The following is a 19,334-nucleotide window of genomic DNA, read 5'->3' on the forward strand; positions in this document are numbered from 1 at the left end:
GTCTACTTTTTACCAGTACCATGGTGTTTTAGTTACTGTATAATATAGTTTGAAGTCAGGGAATGTGATGTCTCCAGCTTTGTTCATTTTTCTTAGGTTTACCTTGGCTACTTGGAGTTTTTCTGTTTCATATGAATTTTAAAACAGTTGTTTCTAACTCTATGAATAATATCATTGGCAGTTTGATAGAAATAGCATTAAATCTATAAATTGTCATGAGCAGTATGGCCATTTTAACAATATTGATTCTTTCTAAGAGCATGAAATGATTTTCTGTTTGTTTGTATCATCTCTAATTAATTTGAGCAGTGTTTTGCAATTCTCATTGTGGGGATCTTTTACATAATTTGTTAGCTGCATAGTTTTTTTTTTTCTTTTTGTTGCTCCTGTGAATAGAATTGCATTTTTGAGTTGGCTGTCAGTTTGGATGTTGCTGGTGTATGGGAATGCTACTGATTTTTGTCCATTGATTTTGTATCCTGAGATTTGCTGAAGTTTATCAAATCTAGGAATTTTGGGGGAGACTATGGGGTTTCCTAGGTATAGAATTATATTGTCTACAAACAGTGATAGTTTGATTTCCTCTCTTCCTATTTGGATGCCTTTTATTTCTTTCTCATGCCTGATTTCTGTGACTAAGACTTTCAGTACTATATTGAATAGAAGTGATAGGAGAGGGCATCCCCATCTTGTTCTGGTTCTCTTGGGGAATGCCTCTGGCTTTCACTCATTTAGGATAATGCTGGCCGTGAGTTTGTCATAGAACAGTTTTATTATTTAGTGATGTTTCTTCAATGCCTAATTTGTTTAGTTTTTAACATTAAGGAGAGGTGAACCCTTTCAAAAGCTTTTTTTTCTGCATTTATTGAGATGATCATGTAGTTTTTGGTTTGGGTTCTGTTTATGTGGTGAATCACTTTTTTTGATTTGTGTACGCTGAACCAACCTTGCATCCCAGGGATAAAGCCTACTTGATCATGGTGCATTAGCTTTTTGATGTGCTGCTAAATTCTGTTTACTAGTATTTTATTGAGGATATTTCTATCTATGTTCATCAAGAATATTGGCCTGAAGTTTTATTTCTTTGCTGTGTCTCTGTCAGCTTTTGATATGATAATAATGTTGGCCTCATAGAATGAGTTAGAGAAGAGTCCTTCCTCCTCAATTTTTAAAAATAATTTCAATAGGAATGATATCAGCTCTTCTTTACACATCTAGTAAAATTTCACTGTGAATCCATCTGGTCCCAGGACTTTTCTGGTGGGTAGTCATTTTCTTAATGATTGGAACTCATTATTGGTCTGTTCAGGGATTCAATTTCTTCCCGGTGCAGTCCTGGGAGGCTGTATGTTTATAGGAATGTATCTATTTCTTCTAGGTTTTCTAGCTTGTGTGCACAGAAGTTTGTAGTTGTCTCTTAGGATATTTTGTATTTCTGTGGCATCAATGGTTTTCTAGCTTGTATGCACAGAAATTTGTAGTTGTCTCTTAGGGTATTTTGTATTTCTGTGAAATCAGTGGTATTGTCCCCCGCTTTTTTTTTTATTCTTTATTTGAAACTTCTCTTTTTTTCTACTCTTCTAGCTAGTAGTCTACCTAACATTAATTTTTTTAAATAATCAACTTCTGAATTTTGATTATATGGGCTTTTTTGATCTCCGTTTCCTTCAGTTCAGACCTGATTTTGGTTACTACTTGTCTTCTACTGGCTCTGGGGTTAGTTTGCTCTTATTTCCCTAGTTCCTCCAGTTGTGATGTTAGATTGTCAATTTCAGATCTTTATAACTTTTTGATGTGGGTGTTTAGTGTATAAACTTCTGTTAACACTGCTTTAGCTGTGTCCCAGAGATTCTGGTATGTTGTATCTTTATTGATGTTCTGTCTGATAGTCAGTGTCTATTTATTGTTGAAAGTGTGGTATTGAGGTATTTATTTGTTACTGTAGAATTGTTCATTTTCTCTTGAATTCTGTCAATTTTTAACATTGTATATTTAATATATTCCATATATTTGAGGGTTCTTCTGTAACATATGCATATGCTTATAATTTTTATATCTTCTTACTGGATTGACCCTAATATCAATAAATAATGCCCTTTGTCTCTTGTTACAACTTTGATGTAAAGTCTGTTATTTTCTGATATTAGGATACCGACCACCATTCCTCTGGTTACTATTTGCATGTAATATCCTTTTTTATTCTTTCATTTTTAAACAATTTGAGCTTTTCAATGTTATGTAGACAGCATACAGTTAGATAATGGTTTCTATTATCCATTCTGTGCCAGTAAATGGCACAGAGTAACAAGTTAGACAAAGAAGCAAGATCCGATAGTATCTTGCTGTCTTTGAGTGAAACATCTCACAGGCAATGATACCTGTAGGCTCAAAGAAAAGGGATGGAGAAAACTCTACCAAGCAAACAGAAAAAAGGCTGGGATTCTTATTTTATTCCAGACAAAACAGACTTCAAATTAACAAAGATCAAAAAAGACAAAGAAGGACATTACGTAATAGTAAATAACTCAATTAAACAAAAACACCTAACTATCCTAAATATATAGTCCCATATCACAGCAGTACCCAGGTTCATGAAGCAAATTCTTAGAGATCTGTGAAGAAACTTAGATAACCACACAATAGTGGGAGACTTCAACAACTAATTCAGAGTTATTAGATAGATCATTGAGGCAGAAAACTAACAAAAGTATTCAAAACCTGAATTCGCCACTTGACCAAATGAACCCAATAGACATCTACAGAATTCTCTTCCCCCAAACACCAGAATACACATTCTTCTCAACTGCACATGGCACACATATTCTAAGACTAACTGAACAATTACACATAAAATAATCCTCAGCAAATTTTTAACAAATCATACCAACCACACTCACAGACCACAGAGCAAGAAAAATAGAAATTAATACTAAGAAAATTGATCAAAACCATACAATTACTTGGAAATTAAACAACATGCTCCTTAATTACTTTTGGGTAAACAATGAAATTAAAGCAGAAATTACAAAATTCTTTGAAACTAATAAAGCCCCTGTAAGCTCAAGGCCACTCCTGTCCCCTGTGTCCAAGCTGTGCCATATTAAGGCCTCCAAGGCCCTGAAGAAGATGATCTGCAGGTTCCAACCCACAGCCCTGAAGGTCATGACCATGGTGTGAGCAGCAGTGACTGTCAGGAGAAGCCTGGTGCACACAGAGGCCCTTTCCATGCAGTGTCCTGTGCATGTCCAGGTTTCAGTGTCATCTTGCCAAGTTGCTTTATCTTCTGAGGCCACTGTTTAACAGGAGTCCCCTCAGATGGACTCTGCCCTGTTGAGTATGGCCGTGAGTCCCCATCCCAGTGAAGACTTCCATCCAGAGCTCTGGTTTCAGATGCCAGCAGCCTCCCTGGGTGACCTAGCATCTCTTCTCAGTGTCTCCCCAGGACACTGCTTCCCAGCAGGTACCTTGTTTCTGCATTGCCATCCTCCCATGTATAAATAAAGTATAAGATAGTCAGTAAGCAAATTTCAGATAACGAATTACATATAGAGTATCCAAATACTTATGCTACAGAGTTAGTAGCTGTCTTTCTGTTTTTAGGATGTAACTGTGTGTCTGGTAGTTTTACCTGCTGAATCTATGAATAGCAGCATAAAATAATCATAGGATCTGAAAACATGATGCAAACCTGGGAGAAAAGCAAAAGAAGAAAAATCTGCAGAGGTCACATAGATTGGAATGAGCATGGAGGAGAATTGGGTCCTATCTGATACCATACAAACATGTGGATCTGAATGCACATCTCAGATGGCTCTGAGCAGTGACAGTTTGTCCTTGGGCTGAGGGTGAAGCCCCTGAGTACTCTCAGAGACAGATAATGCAGATCAAGTTCATCTTCCTTATTCTTACTTTCATCTTAGCTTGTTTATGATATTGCAGGCGTGAAAGCATCTATGCAATCATGGAAATGTTAGGGAAAACATCATCAAGTGAACCAGGAACTAAAAACTAATCATAAAGTCTATGTGCTTAGATTAAATGTCAGAAAAAAATAAGGACTTCAAAGAAAGAAACAAGCCATTTCCAAAACCAATGTTATTTCATATTGTGGAATGTTATCTTAGACAAAAATAAAGTTTTACAAGATTTATTTCCTCAGTTTTATAATAATATCTACTGTTTAGTGTTGCATTATAACCAAGCCCCTTGAGATTTCAGCACCCCAGCATTTTTAGTGACTGAAATAATAAAATGTATAATTAAATCCTTGCTTGCTTGCACAAAAGCCAGCATCCCTTGTTTCTACAATAAAATTATAAATTGTTGAGGTACTGTTCTCTGTCAAGCAGGAAGAGGTAATTTTCTTTGTCAAGCAGGAGGGTCACAAAAACATTCTGCAGAAGAAATACATGCCTTGAAGGACATTGTTACCAGCTGATGACACTGAGAAGTCTTGTAGGTCAAGTTATCTGAAACTGAAGAAATACAGACTTTTCCTTTCAATTCCCTTAAACTCCCCTTTCCTTATCTTCTAGATGAATAAATATCCCCTCATGCTGCTTCTTTTTTTCAGGTGGATTTGAGAAATTTTCTCTCCTACATTCTTACTTTGGCTCCATTGAATAAACCTTTCTCTATCTCCAAGCACTAGTGACACTGTCTGGTCTCAGCTGTGCATCAGGTACACAAGCCAGAATTTGGAATTCTACAATATCATTTTATGAATAATATTAATTGTTACTTGCATTCTTCTGACATATTTAAGTATAGCTATATATCACAAAATATCCTGTGTTTTATTAGTATAACAATCAAATGCATCATATTCCTCATCAATTTTACTGTATCTTATAAATAGCATTGAAAAACATATGACTACTCATGAACAGCACAAAGCAATTATGAGAACTGCAGATTACCTGGTTTGGTGAAGGAAAGGTTTTTTCATTCAGTGGCAATAGTGGGAACCCAAGACATACAGCTGGAAATAGCAGAAAAGGGAATTGCCCTTCCTGGCTAGAACAGTTTTGTTAAATATTTGTGTAATATACAAATGGCAAGATAAGAATTATGATACTTTAGATGCCATCAAAAAATTGAAATGCATCTACTATTCCTTCATTATTTTTTTTGTTTTATTCTTTTTTTTTTAAACTTTAAGTTCTGGGTGACTTGTGCAGATCTTGCAGGACTGTTACACAGGTATACGCATGCCATGTTTACAATAGCAAAGACCTGGAACCAACCCAAATGCCCATTAATGATAGACTGAATAAAGAAAATGTGGCACAGATACACCACGGAATACTATGGAGCCATAAAAAAAGGATAAGTTCATGTCCTTTTCAGGGACATGGATAAATCTGGAAACCATCATTCTCAGCAGACTGACACAAGAACAGAAAACCAAACACTGCATGTTCTCACTCATAGGTGGGTGTTCAACAATGAGAACACATGTACACAGGGAAGGGAACATCACACATTGAGGTCTGTTGGGGATGGGGGGCTAGGGGAGGGATAACAAGGGGTGGGGAGATTGGGGAGGGATAACATTGGGAGAAATACCTAATGTAGGTGATGGGGGGGTGGAGGCAGGAATCTACCATGGCATGTGTATGCCTATTCTTTCATTATTCTTATTTTTTCTTTCATTATTTAACACAGTAAGATACATTGGAAATCATGGACACTCACAATCTTAAGACATTTTATTCTCAGCTCATGTGAGAAAAACATGAGCCAGAGAAGGTAACTGCAGCGTTAGGAGACAGAAAAACATTGGACACAAATCCTGAGCTACAAATAATCGGAAACTTTAAAAATCCTGTCTGCCAGTGCATGGTTCTGACCACAAAACCGAAAAAGATGAGCAAAATATAACACTTTTTTCTTCCTAAAAGATTTAAAGGTCTTTTAACCTCCTATTTCTGTGTAGCACAGTAACAAGATTATAGTAATATGAACTACATCAAATATTACATCAGGAATGAAATGGAGGGTATGTCCTCTGTGCTTAGGAACCTGATTAAAATTAGTCAAGACCCATGGTCTCAGACACTCCAGTGTTCTCTCCTTGACTGTGGCCAAACTGTTTATGAGAATCCCAAAAGAGGAATATGTTCTTGAGATTTCTTTCACAACATGGTGACTCATTTAGATAAACAAAATTCAGGAAAGTTTAACAGCATTTTAACATCTTTCTATGTAAGTTTTAATGTATAGTTATAATATTTTGATTAGATATGCTGGCCAATTTTTTGGAAAAGATATATTTAACATTATAAACAAGGCAGGTTCTGGTGTCCCTGGAAGTGCTGGTTTTGATGTCAATGCTTGTTTACACTTATAGATTCTACACTGACCACCCGAAGCCCTTCACACAATGGCAGCAGGTCCATGAACAAGCTCTAAAAAATTCTGGGGGCCCCACCTTGAGCCATCCTCCTGCTTTATGGAGTCTATATTGATCTCTCATGATACAAGACAGGTCTGCCCTGCGTTTTCTGTAATCTTGACTGAAGGCTGCTCTTTTTTTATGAATTTCAGGGGGACACAAATTCCCCTTATATGCAAATTCTGTGGGAATCACACCTGTTCTGTATTCTTGGGTTTGACAGCAATAAAAGTTGGAGAAGAGATTCCTCCCAGGAAGGCTGCTATAGAATATTCTGAAGAGCCCCAGGTCCTGCATTCAAAATTTAGAGGTGCAAATTTAGGTCACCAGAGAGGCAGGGAAGTAGAAGAGGCCAACTCAATGCACAGGTACTTGTCTGTTTGGGCTTCCAGGCCCCATGTTCTCTGAATCTATTTCTGTTATAAAGTCTCCAGGTGCATTGAAAGACATGGCTGGAACTGATGATTGCCACTTTTTGAGGTTATTTTATTACAAATCTTTTCTAACTGTGCCCCAGATGGAAATGCAGAGTCCAAATAGGCAGTGAGCTCATACTACATTCAGATTTTGAGGGCAGGCAAGATCTTCACTGAACAATTGTGGCTTTGGGGAAGAAAGCCTGAGAGAAAATTTGCTGGGTATTTGCCAAAGGCCCTTCTAGTAGGAAGCCTGTGAGTACCTTTTACATTTGATCTTGTATTTCTGAACAGTGCTTGGGAAAATAATTAAAACAAAATTGTCTCCCAATCTAGAATGCCTCTCTGCAAAGGTAGAAGAGAGATAAAACTGTTTTATATAACTCAAAACAGAATGTGATGTGCATCAGAGGCAAACATAGTGTTTAAACGTCATAGTCTGGTTTGAGTTATAAAACATATGTGTTGTCAAGATTAATAATAATAGTCCTCAAGTAGGAAGATTTGACAGCACCAGCTGCCATGGTTTATCCCAAATTCACCTGGTAACCAGAAAGATGATCTAGGCTTGGTAATTGGCTTTATTAAATGGAAAAAAAAACTTCTAATCTTTGTGATAGAAAACGGTTTTGCAACTTGGAGCTAAGTTCCTGATGAAATTAGGCTTCGATCCTACTGCAAAATTGTGAAATCGGGCACTGTCTTTTTTCATATTTACATTTCAAATACATTGTTCCCAGGTCCTGGAGAAAAGCATTTCTGAGTTTGTTTTCTAAAGCTTTTTTTTTTTTTTTTTAAAGAGTATCAAACCAGCCAGCTAAATGTCAGAAAGTTGCATGTTTTGGAGACTGATTTAGTTGGATAGGTGGGCTTCTTAACTTAGCTTGTTTCTTAGATTGCTGGCTTCAGGGTGGAGCCACTTCATAAAGCAAAGAAAGCATGCATGCAGTTTTTAGAGCTTAATATTTAAATATGTGCAAAGCAGGAACAGCTGGAAGGCGTAACACTTAGATCCCCAAAAATCAAGAATCCCATTTTTACATTGAATTCTGGACTCCGAAAACAAAGGTAATGCCAGAGGACTGGACAGTTCAATGATTCCACAGTGCACCTCAGTAGAGAGACACTCCTTTGAGGTTGGTGGGCAATCCTATGCCAGTTAGCACACACTATGATGAGTCCATCCCACATGGGTGTCCTACCCCTCAATGAGGTGGCTGGGAATGTTTCTGTAGACTCTAGTTTCCAAACCATGCTTTTTCTATCCAATCATCACCCAAAGAAATAAGCAACTCTCTAGAGTGATAAACATTTACCGTAAGCAACTGCTGCCAGCCTCTAACACCGCAGCTCTTGCCAATGACTCACCAGCAATTACATGCACCTAGTCAAGTTCTCTCACAATATACAATGTAATCTCTGACATCCCCCAAAGCCAAGGAGATCAAGTGATGCAATACAAAAAAAGGGCAGAGTGTTAGACCTCAGAGGAATCTGTCTGCTTACAACTCTGAGGGCCTCATGAGAAAAAGCAGGTTCCTTTTGGGAGGAACCTGCTTTTCTGTTTTCCTTAAGTCACTCTAGGCTAGAATTCTGTTAGCAATCTTTTCTTGGGGGGTCCCCTCATGTGGCATTTGGGGTGGTGAGAGAAAGGAAAGACAAGTAAATGGAGAAACAGAATTCATTTGACTGATTGTTTTACAGAGAAGCTTAAAATAATGCATATGAGTATGTACATAGACTAAATATCAGTTTTAATAAGTCAACGTTTGACTGTAGAGCTCTTTAACAATCCTTTTCTTAATTATAATTACTACTCAAGCCATTATACTTTTGCTGCTAGCTGGACCTCTGTAGCCAAATGAGGAGCTGTTAAAACCTCAGTCATTGCTCACCACCCTTCCTCACTGCAGTGTGAGAGACAGCTCTCAGATAACAATCATGCTAAACCTGCCAGAAGTATCCCAACCAGTGACCCTATCTTGAATAAAGGCCAGGTAAAGCCAAACTTGTGGCTGGGCATGGTGGCTCATGCCTATAATCCCAGCACTTTGGGAGGCCAAGGTGGACAGATCACCTGAGGTCAGGTGTTCAAGAACAGCCTGATCAACATGGGGAGACCCTGTCTCTACTAAAAATACAAAAATTAGCCAGGTGTGGTGGTGGGTGCCTGTAATCCCAGCTACTCAGGAGGCTGAGGCAGAAGAATGGCTTGAACTGGGAGGCAGAGGTTGCACTGAGCCAGGATCACACCATTGCATTCCAGTCTGGGCAACTGAGCGAGACTCTGTCTCCAAAAAAAAAAAAAAAAAAGCCAAACCTGCAAACCTGCTGGATTACTTCCCAAGGGGGTTGGGCGCTCTTGCTCCCAAGATATTTATGCTTGAGACACTGAGTTAATGATGTTGACCAACTCAATAAAACTCAGAACTTATAAAAATGTCACAGTATTTTAAGAAAAAAAGCATTAAGTTTTCCTTTAAAAATAATACACTCATAGATTCTTGCTAAAATCAATAGTAACATAGAAAAGTAACAATACTAATAGCCTGTCACAAGCTGATTACAAGCCTCTGTAAAAAAGTACACTATTCTTCACCTATATAACCATTTGAAATGGGTGGATTTCTCCTCTTGCTTTCTAAGGAAGGCCTACTCTAATGGAGTAGTAGCTTTCAATAAATTATCTCTTCTCACAGCAAGGCATTCCTCTTCTTGTTTTCTGAGGCTGCCCTACTCTGTAACTGAGTAATCTCTAATTAACTATTATAACTTTACTTTACTCTGCAACTCACCAAGAATTCTTTCCTGTGTGAGATCCAAGAAACCACTCTTGGGGTGTGGGACAAGATCATCACATCTATTCTAGAGACTCTGCCAGAACTTCAGTGAGGTGAAGTCCCAACCCAAGGAATGAGGTCCCAACCCAAACGAAATGGACTCCACAGAACCAACTGGCTGACACAAACTCTGGCTGTAAATTTTTGACAAATAAATAAACCCATATGACCTCCACCTAGTTTAGAAACAGAACGTTTTCATCGTCTTTAAAAAATTCACTTGTATTTTGTCCCAGGAATCTTTTTTTCCTCAACCAGAGGCTATCAGTGTGATTTATTTCACCATAGGTTTATTTTGCCTGAAATAATACAATACAAAAATACACAAAACACATTTTTTTTTTTTTGAGACAGAGTCTCATTCTGTCACCCAGTGGCATGATATCTCACTTCAACCTCCGCCTCCCAGTTCAAGTGATTCTCCTGCCTCAACCTCCTGAGTAGCTGGGATTACAGGCATGCACCACTATGCCTGGCTAATTTTTTGGATTTTTTTTTTTTTAAGTAGAGATGGGTTTTCATCATGTTGGTCAGGCAGGTCTCAAACTCCTAATTTCATGATCCACCCGCCTCAGCCTCCCAAAGTGCTGGGATTACAGGCGTGAGCCACCATGCCCAACACGAAACACAATTTTATGTCTAGCTTTTTTCATTTAGGAGGTCTATGAGATTCCTCTGGGGTGTGAGCTTTAGTTCTTTGTTTCTTCATATGGCTGAGTTGTATTCTGTTATATGAATGCTATACAATTAATTCAAACCACTGCTTTAACCCAACACCTTTTGGTGAACTACTTACGAACTGGCTCTCAAATGAATGTAAAACATTTGTTGCTAGGTTGTGGCCTTTCAGTCTTACTTGCATTAATCTACTCATAACAAGATAGTCACTATGAGAAAACTATTCTCCAAATTACTGAAAGTTTAAGTCCTCCAAAAAAGAAATATTAGGAAGACATTTCACAGTTATCCCATAGTATATTATTTTCATCTGTTGACCACAATCTTAGATAAGACAGAATAGTTTAATATTAGTGGCAGTACATTTCATTCATTGTACATCAGTGTCAAGACATTAAAAACCATCTAATTTTATTAAAAGAAATGTAAGTTCACCCATAGTCTAAGCAAAGCATTTTAAAATCCACTATATTCTTCCTGGTCAAAATACAGTTGCAAGTACTCAAGAAGCATTCTTTTTTCCCAATATACTAATCTTGCAGTTCTGTTTCTATGATTTTTAAAGTGAGGCTAATTAGTGAATGTTGACAGGAACTATCTTCATATTTCCCTGATATAGTTGAAGATGTTATTTTCATCACATCATATACTCAACTCTTTCAACGTCTTCTATCACATCAAATAATACTAAAGACACCTACTTTATTCTATTTTAAGGATATGTTAGTACTTTAACTCAGTGGTCTCTAACCTTTTTGGCACCAAGGACTGGTTTTATGGAAGACAATTTTTCTACAAACCGGCAAGGAGAGAGACGGTTTCGGTATGAAATATTCTATCTCAGATCATCAGGCATTAGTTGAAGTCTCCTACGGAGCACAAACCTAGATCCCTCACATGCACAGTTGACAATAGGGTTTGTGAAAATCTAATAACACCACTCATCTGAGAGGAGGCAGAGCTCAGGTGGTAATGCTGACTCACCCACCACTCACATCCTGCTGTGCTGCCCAGTTTCTAACAGACCACACAGACCACACACTGTACCAGTGTGCAGCCTGGGGAATGGGGACCCCTGGTTTAAATGAACTTTGTTTTCTTTTGTTTTGTTTTACTTACAGGGGAATTGGTGAAGTAATTTGTCTTAAAATTTCAGAATATCTCTCATTATAATACAGAAAAATGCTCTGAACACATATCATATATTTACATCAATTACCACTTTATTCAAACACAAAGAGCATATTTTTAAACATTCTCTTCATGTGTTTTACATTTGGCATTAAACTTCCATGAAAAATGTGGATAATAATGATGTTCACCTACTGTAGAAGGATCTCACATTGTTCTGATGCAGAAAAAAAAAAACAGAACACATATTTTCACATGAACACCATGGATTAAGGAAAAGCAGCAATGGATTTGAGAGCTGAATTATATAAATAATATTTGCTTTCCAAAAACCTTGAATACTGTAAATACAAATGAAGTATCCATGAAATGTACCTGTCAAAATATCAATGTTCTAGCTACTTTAAAACACATAAGCAAATAATCTAATTATTTTGCCTTTATTCTGTATAAAAAAATACTCTTATTTAGCGTAAAGGCTGAAAGTGTCTGTGCTTCAGTCCTTTCTTGAGTAAATTCTGACACATTTAGACTTCATTTTTTATTAAATACTTCCTCACATTTATCACATCTGCAAACTTTTTCTATGAACCCCTAGGTAACTCATAAGTTTGATATCTTGAGTAAAACTTTTCACATTTTTATATCTATACTGTTTCTCTAGTATGGATTACCTTGAGTAAGGGTTAATTACGGTTTAAATAATTTGCCACATTTCTAATATGTGTGTGGCTTTTTTCCAGTTTATATTCTCTGCTGTTGTCTAAGGCTTGAAAAATTGTTAAAGGTTATGCACATTCTTAACCCTCGCAGAGTTTCACTCCCATATAAATTATCTGATGCACAATAAGACATAGGTAACAAGTAAAAAAAATGCACCATGTTTTATATTTTTAAAGTTTTTCTCTAGTATGACTTCTCTGATGTGTAGTGAGGTATGACCTATAGCTAAAGGCTCTGCCACATTCTTCACATTTGTAGGGTCTCTGGCGAGTATGAATTCTCTGATGCTGAATAACATCTGAACTATAACTAAAGGCTTTGCCACATTCTTTACAGGTATAGGGTTTCTCTCCAGTATGAGTTACCTGATGCACAGTAAGACTTGAGGAGTCACTAAAAGATTTGCTACATGCTTTACATTTGTACGGTTTTTCTCCAGTATGAGTTCTATGATGCTGAATAAGGTGTGAACTATAAGGAAAGGCTTTGCCACATTCTTTGCATTTATAGGGTTTCTCTCCAGTATGAATTCTCTCATGCACAGTAAGATTTGAGAAACAAGTAAAAGGTTTGGCACATACTTTACATTTGTAAAGATTTTCTCCAGTATGAATTTTCCAAGGTTGAGTAAGGCATGAACTACGGCTAAAGACTTTGCCACATTCTTCACACTTTAAAGGCTTCTCTCCAGTATGAACCCTCTGATGCATAATAAGATTTGAAGAACGAGCATAAGATTTGCTACATACTTTACATTTGTAAAGTTTTCCTTCTGTATGAGTTGTCTGATGTTGAGTAAGGCATGAACTACAGTTAAAAGCTTTGCCACATTCCTTACATTTATAAGGTTTCTCTCCAGTACGAATTCGCTTATGTTTAGTAAGGTATGAATTAGAGCGAAAGGCTTTGCCACATTCTTCACATTTGTAGGGTTTCTCTACAGTATGAATTCTCTGATGCACAGTAAGATTGCAGGAACGAGTAAAAGATTTGCTACATGCTTTACATTTGTAGAGGTTTTCTCTAGTATGAATTCACTGATGTTTAGTAAGGTATAAACTACAGTTAAGGTTAAAAACTTTGCCACATTCTTTCCATTTATAAGCTTTCTGTTTGGTAGGAATGATCTGATTTTGAGTAAGGTACAAATTATGGTGAAAGTTATCACCACATTTTTCACATTTGTATGGTTTCTCTTCATTATGGATTACCTGCTTTCTAAGATTTGATGATTGACTAAGGACTTTATCATATTTATTACATCTACGTGAGTCTTCTCTGATAGGGATGGTCTGATGTTGAATATGTTTTAATGACTGGGTACAAGCTTCTACACATTTATCACATTTGTAAGACTCTTCTTGCTTCTCTTGCACATGCATACTCTGAAGAAAGACTTTCTCAAATTCTTTATATTTGTATTGTTTCTCTAGAAAATAATTTTCCTGATGATTTTTAGGGCTTGACCTTTGGTTCAAGATTTTATCAGAATTATTGCACTGATAATTTTTCTCTCCAATAAAAATATCTTGGTAACCATTTAGAGTAGAGACCTGCCTAAAGAACACTGAAGGTTTATCATATATGTGATATTTTCCCCAAATATCAATTTCCTGTTGTTGATTAAGCAATGATGAATGAGTAAAGATCTTCCTATATTGATCAAAGTTATAGCTTTTGGCAAAAGAAGAAAGTATTTGTTGCTGAAACAAACTTTCAATAGAGGACTCATCAAGTTGATCATATTTAAAAGTCTTTTCATCATAACACCCACCGTGCCCTTCACACTCCTCCCTTTTCCAACTTTTCCTTATATGTAAATTCTCAAGATCACAGCTCTCATGTCTCCTCGGTATCACTTTTTGGAATGACGCCTCTGTCAACAGGTCCTTGTTATAATGCAAACACATATCTGAAAGATATAAAAATTTTAAGAATTCCAATTACTAGATTCAGGTACATGTATTTTATAAATCTAATATACAAAATTATGCTAAGTTAAGAACACAACAGTTGAGTAAAAAACTTGAGGTCCTATTTCCTCAACTGATATGAAACTTTACTACAATAGCCTTACTACAATAAAGTGGCATGTGAACTACTAAGACACCAACAGTGGAGGAAAGGGAGTGCTTGTGCCACCCCTCCCTTGCCCCTCAGCAGCGTCTGCATGACACTAGGAGAAAACTGTACGTTTTGGAGACAGAGAGCACAGTGACTAGAGGACTACATAGAACCTAGTGCTGCTCTGTCACAGCATAGACCTGACAGGATTCATCACCTTCTGACTTAGGAGCTGCTGGTCTCTGAATAATCAACAGTGATACTCCAGTAACACATCATGAACATTGGATTCTGAGATGTACTAGCTTCAGGTGTGACCCAGAACATTGCCCACTGTGGTGGGTATAGTGAAAGACACTTCTGTTTCAGCAAAGAAGGGGAAGAAGCAAAGGGGACTCTGTTTTGCACTGCTTGGCCACAGTGAGGTAGAGAATCAAGCAGAATCTTGGGGGTCCCCAAGCCAGCATTTCTGGACCTGCCCTAGACCAAAGAGTAAGTCCCAGACATGGAAGCAGTCATCCCAAGCTGACTGAAGAGCACTTGGGTGTTGAGTGAACATCAGTGATAGCCCAGTGAAAACCCCTGTGGGCTGGTGGTGGTGACTGGTGGTGGTGGCAGAGAGCATGAGGCTCCTCTGCCTGCAGCAAGAGGAAACAGGAGTGGGAAGGATGTTGTCTTGTGATTTGAATGCCAGCTTAGCTGCAGTAGAATAGAACATGAGATAAATAAGGTTTCTGACTTCAATACCTGGCTCCCACACAGTATCTCTTGACCCACCTGGGGCCAAAGGGAACTTATTGCCCTGAGGAGACACAAATCTGGCTTGTTGCCACCTGCTGCTTGTAGACCACTAAGGTCTTGAGTAAACTTAGGTGGTAGCCAAGTAGTAATTACACTGGGCCTTGGGTGAGACCCAGTGCTGTGCTCACTTTAGATCTAAATTACCACAGTCCCAGTGGTGGGGGCAAGAGGGAAGCTTGTGTCACCCCACCCCAGCCCCAGGTTGCACAGCGAAGAGAGAGAACTCCATTTGTCTGGAAGAAACTAAGGGAAGAGAACAAGAGTCTCTGCTTGGTAATCTAGATAATTCATTCAGATTTTAACCAAGACCAACAACATGGTACCTCTCTGAGTCTGCAAGAACTATGTTACTGAGTTTGAGGTCCAAGTACCTTCAAATTCCTAGAAAGCCTTCCCAACAAGGGTGGGCACTAAACCCAGACTGTGAAGGCTACAATCAATGCCTAGACACAGACAAACATGTACACATTAAAACCATCCAGGAAAATGTGGCCTCGCCTAACAAACTGAATAAGAGACCAATCCTGAAGAAACAAAATAAGTTACTTTTCAGACAGATAATTCACAATAGTTGTGTTGAGGAAACAAATTAAATATAACATGAAGAAGGAATTCAGATTCTATTAGATAAATTGAACAGATTAAAATAAAAGGAATCAAGCAGCAACTGAAGTTTAAAAATGCAACTGGCATACTGAAGAATGCATTAAAGTCTCTTAATAGCAAAACTGATCAAGTAGAAGAAAAGATTACTGAGCTTGAACACAGGCAGTTTGAAAATATGTAGAGAAGACAAAAAAAAAAAAAAAAAAAAGAATGAAGCATGCCTACAAGATCTAGAAAAAAGCCTGAAAAGGGCAAATCTAAGGGTTATTCACCTTAAAGAGAGAAAGAGACAGGTATATAAAGTTTATTCAAGGAATATGATCAGAGAACTTCCCAAATCCATAGAAAGATATCAATATCCAAGTACAATCAGGTTACAGAACACAAAGCATATTGAACTCAAAGATGACTACCTCAAAACATTTAAAAATCAAACTCCCAAAAATTAAGAATAAAGCATCCTAAAAGCAGCAAGAGAAAACAAACAGCATAAAATGAAACTCTAGTATGTCTGGCAGCAGACTTTCAGTGGAAACCTTACAGGCCAGAAGAGAGTAGCATGACATATTTAAAATGCTGAAGGAACAAAGCTTTTACCCTAGAATAGTGTAACCAGTGAAAATATCCTATAAGCATGAAGGAGAAAAAAGATAACCTTCCCAGACAAACACTGAGGAATTTCATTAAAACCAGACCTGTCCTACAAGTAATACTAAGGGGCATTCTCTTTCATCTGTAAGAAGAGAATGTTAATGAACAATAAATAAGAAGTCATCTGAAGGTACAGAACTCATTGGTAGTAGCACAGAGAAAAACTGAATATAATATGGTAATTGTGGTGTGTAAAATACTCAAGTAGAAATACCCATCAATGAATCAATACAACTACAATAATGTTCCGAGACATAGACAGTACAGTAAGACATAAAGAGAACCAACAAAGTTTAAAAATGGGGAAATAAAGTTAAAGGTAGAGTTTTTACTAGCTTTATTGTTGTTTATTTGTTCAGTCATCAGTTAAAAATAATAGGCTATAGAATAGTATTTGTAAGCCTCATGGTAACCTCAAATTAAAAAAAAAAACATACAACAGATAAACAATGCAATAAAAAGCAAAAAATGATACCACCAAGAAAAATCACATTCACTAAAATGAAGACAGGAAGGACAAAAGAGAAGATACAAAACCAGAAAACAACAAAATGGCAGGAGTAAACACATACTTATTAATAATAACACTGAATGGAAATCCACTAAGCACTCCAATTAAATAACACAGAATGAGTGAGAAAAAGAACAAGAAAGACTCAATGGTCTGCTACCTACAAGAAACACACTTCACCGGTAAACATACACAAAGACTGAAAATAAAGGAATGGAAAAATGTTCCTTGCCAATGGGGGAAAAAAAAAAACAGGAGAAGCTGTACTTACACAAAATATATTTCAAGACAAAAACAGTAAGAAGACAGAAAGGAAGTCATTTTATGATGATAAAGGAATCAATTCAGCCAGAAAATGTAACAATTTTAAATATACATGCACCCTACACTAAAGCACTGAGATATATAGCAAATCATATTCAGCTAAAAAGAGAGGCTCCAATACAGTAACAACTGAGACTTAACACACCACTTTCAGCATTGTACAGATCTTACAGACAGAAAATCATGAAAGAAACATCAGACTTAATCTGTACTATAAGCCAAATATACCTAATAAATATTAACAGAACATTTTATCTAATGGCTACAGAACACAGATTGTTCTCAACACATAATTTTCAAAGATACACAACATTTTAGGTTACAAAACAAGACTTAAAACATTCAGAAAAGTAAAATAATATCAAACATCTCTGCTCACAATGGAATATAACTAGAAATCAGTAACAAGAAGTTTGGAAACTATACAAACAAATAGAGATTAAACAGTATGCCCCTGAATGAAAAGTGAATCAATAAAGCAATTAAGAAGGAAATTGAAAAACTTCTTCAAACAAATAATGAAAAAAACCACATACCAAAACCTATGGGATACAGCAAAAGATGTACTAGGAGAGAAATATATAGATAATGTGTTTATATCAAAAAAAGTAAGAAAAAAAATCAAATAACCTAAAGTTGCATCTTGAAATAAACAATAGCAAAACAAACCAAAAATTATAATAAAGATCACAGCAAAAATAAATAAGATTGAAATTAAAAAATACAAAAGATCAATGAAATGAAAAGTTGATTTTTGAAGCAGATAAATAATGTGTATAAACCTTTAGCTTGACTAAGAAAAAAAGAAGACTGAAATAAAATCGGAGATGAAAAAGGAGACATTATACCTGATACTGCAGAATTTCAAAAGATTATTAGTGGCCATTATTAACAACTGTATGCCAATTAATTGGAAAATCCAGTAAAAATGGGTAAGTTCTTGGATATATACAACCTACCAAGATTAATCAAGGAAGAAATCCAAAACATGAACAAACCAATAACAAGTAACAAGATTAAAGCCATAATAAAAAGTCTTCTAGTAAAGAAAAGCCCAGGACCTGATGGCTTCATCACTAAATTCTACCACTTAAAGAACTAATACCAACCCTACTCAAAAACTCTTCCAAAACATAAGAGGAGGAAGGAATACTTCCAAACTCATTCTCTGAGGCCAGTATTACCATAATACCTAAATCAGAAAAAGATACATCAAAGGATGAAAACTATAGGCCAATATCTATAATAAAGATTTATGTAAAAATAATCAACAAAATATTAGCAAACAGAATTCAACAACATATTAAAAGATTGTTCATTATGACAAAGTGGGATTTATTCCAGGGATGCAAGAATGGTTCATCATATGCAATCAATCAATATGACAAATCATATCAATAAAATGAAGGACAAAATCATATGATCATTTCAACTGCTGCTGAAAAGGCATTTAATAAAATTCAACATCCTTTGATGATTTTAAGAAAACCCTCAAAAAGCTGGGTATAAAAGGAACATGCCTCAAAATAATAAAAACCATATATGACAGATGCACAGCTAGCATCATATTGAATGGAGAAAAAAAAAAACCTGAAAGTCTTTTCTCAAATATCTGGAACATAACAAGGATGCCCACTTTCACCACTGTTATTCAATGTAGTACTGGAAGTGCAGTAAAGTACTAAAGCAGCAGTAAGACAAGAGAAAAAACTAAATGGCATCCAAATTGGAAAGGAAGAAGTCAAATTATCCTTGTTTGCAGATGGTATAGTCTTATATTTAGAAAAACCTAAAGACTTTACCAAAAACTGTTAGAACAGATAAACAAAGTTGCAAGATATAAAATGAACATACAAACATCAGTAGCATTTCTATATGCCAACAGGGAACAATCTGAAAAAGAGATCAGAAAGTAATTCCATTTACAATAGTCACAAATAAAATTAAATACCTAGACATTAACTTACCCAAGTAAGTGAAAGATCTCTACAATGAAAACTATAAAAGATAAATGAAAGAAATTGAAGCGGGTGGCTGGGTGCAGTGGCTCACACCTAGTAATCCCAGCACTTTGGGAGACTGAGGCAGACAGATCACTTGAGGTCAGGAGTTCAAGACCAGCCTAGCCAACATGGTAAAACCTCATCTCTACTAAAAATACAAAAAAATTCACTGAGCATGGTGGCACATGC

General features: G+C 36.5%; 1 protein-coding gene across 1 annotated transcript in view; it reads right to left on the reverse strand.

Annotated features, from left to right (window-relative positions):
- Positions 1-2,435: 2,435 nt before the first annotated feature.
- Positions 2,436-19,334, reverse strand: part of LOC105734011 (zinc finger protein 267-like) — a 36,890-nt gene continuing 19,991 nt past the window's right edge. The window contains 1 exon segment of the mRNA XM_021670092.2: positions 2,436-14,097. Coding sequence (XP_021525767.2) covers positions 12,356-14,097 — 1,742 coding nt within the window. The 3' untranslated portion in view covers positions 2,436-12,355.

Source organism: Aotus nancymaae, unplaced genomic scaffold, assembly GCF_030222135.1.
Source record: "Aotus nancymaae isolate 86718 unplaced genomic scaffold, 86718_ANA_hifiasm-v0.15.2.pri h1tg000049l, whole genome shotgun sequence".
Lineage (NCBI taxonomy): Eukaryota > Metazoa > Chordata > Mammalia > Primates > Aotidae > Aotus > Aotus nancymaae.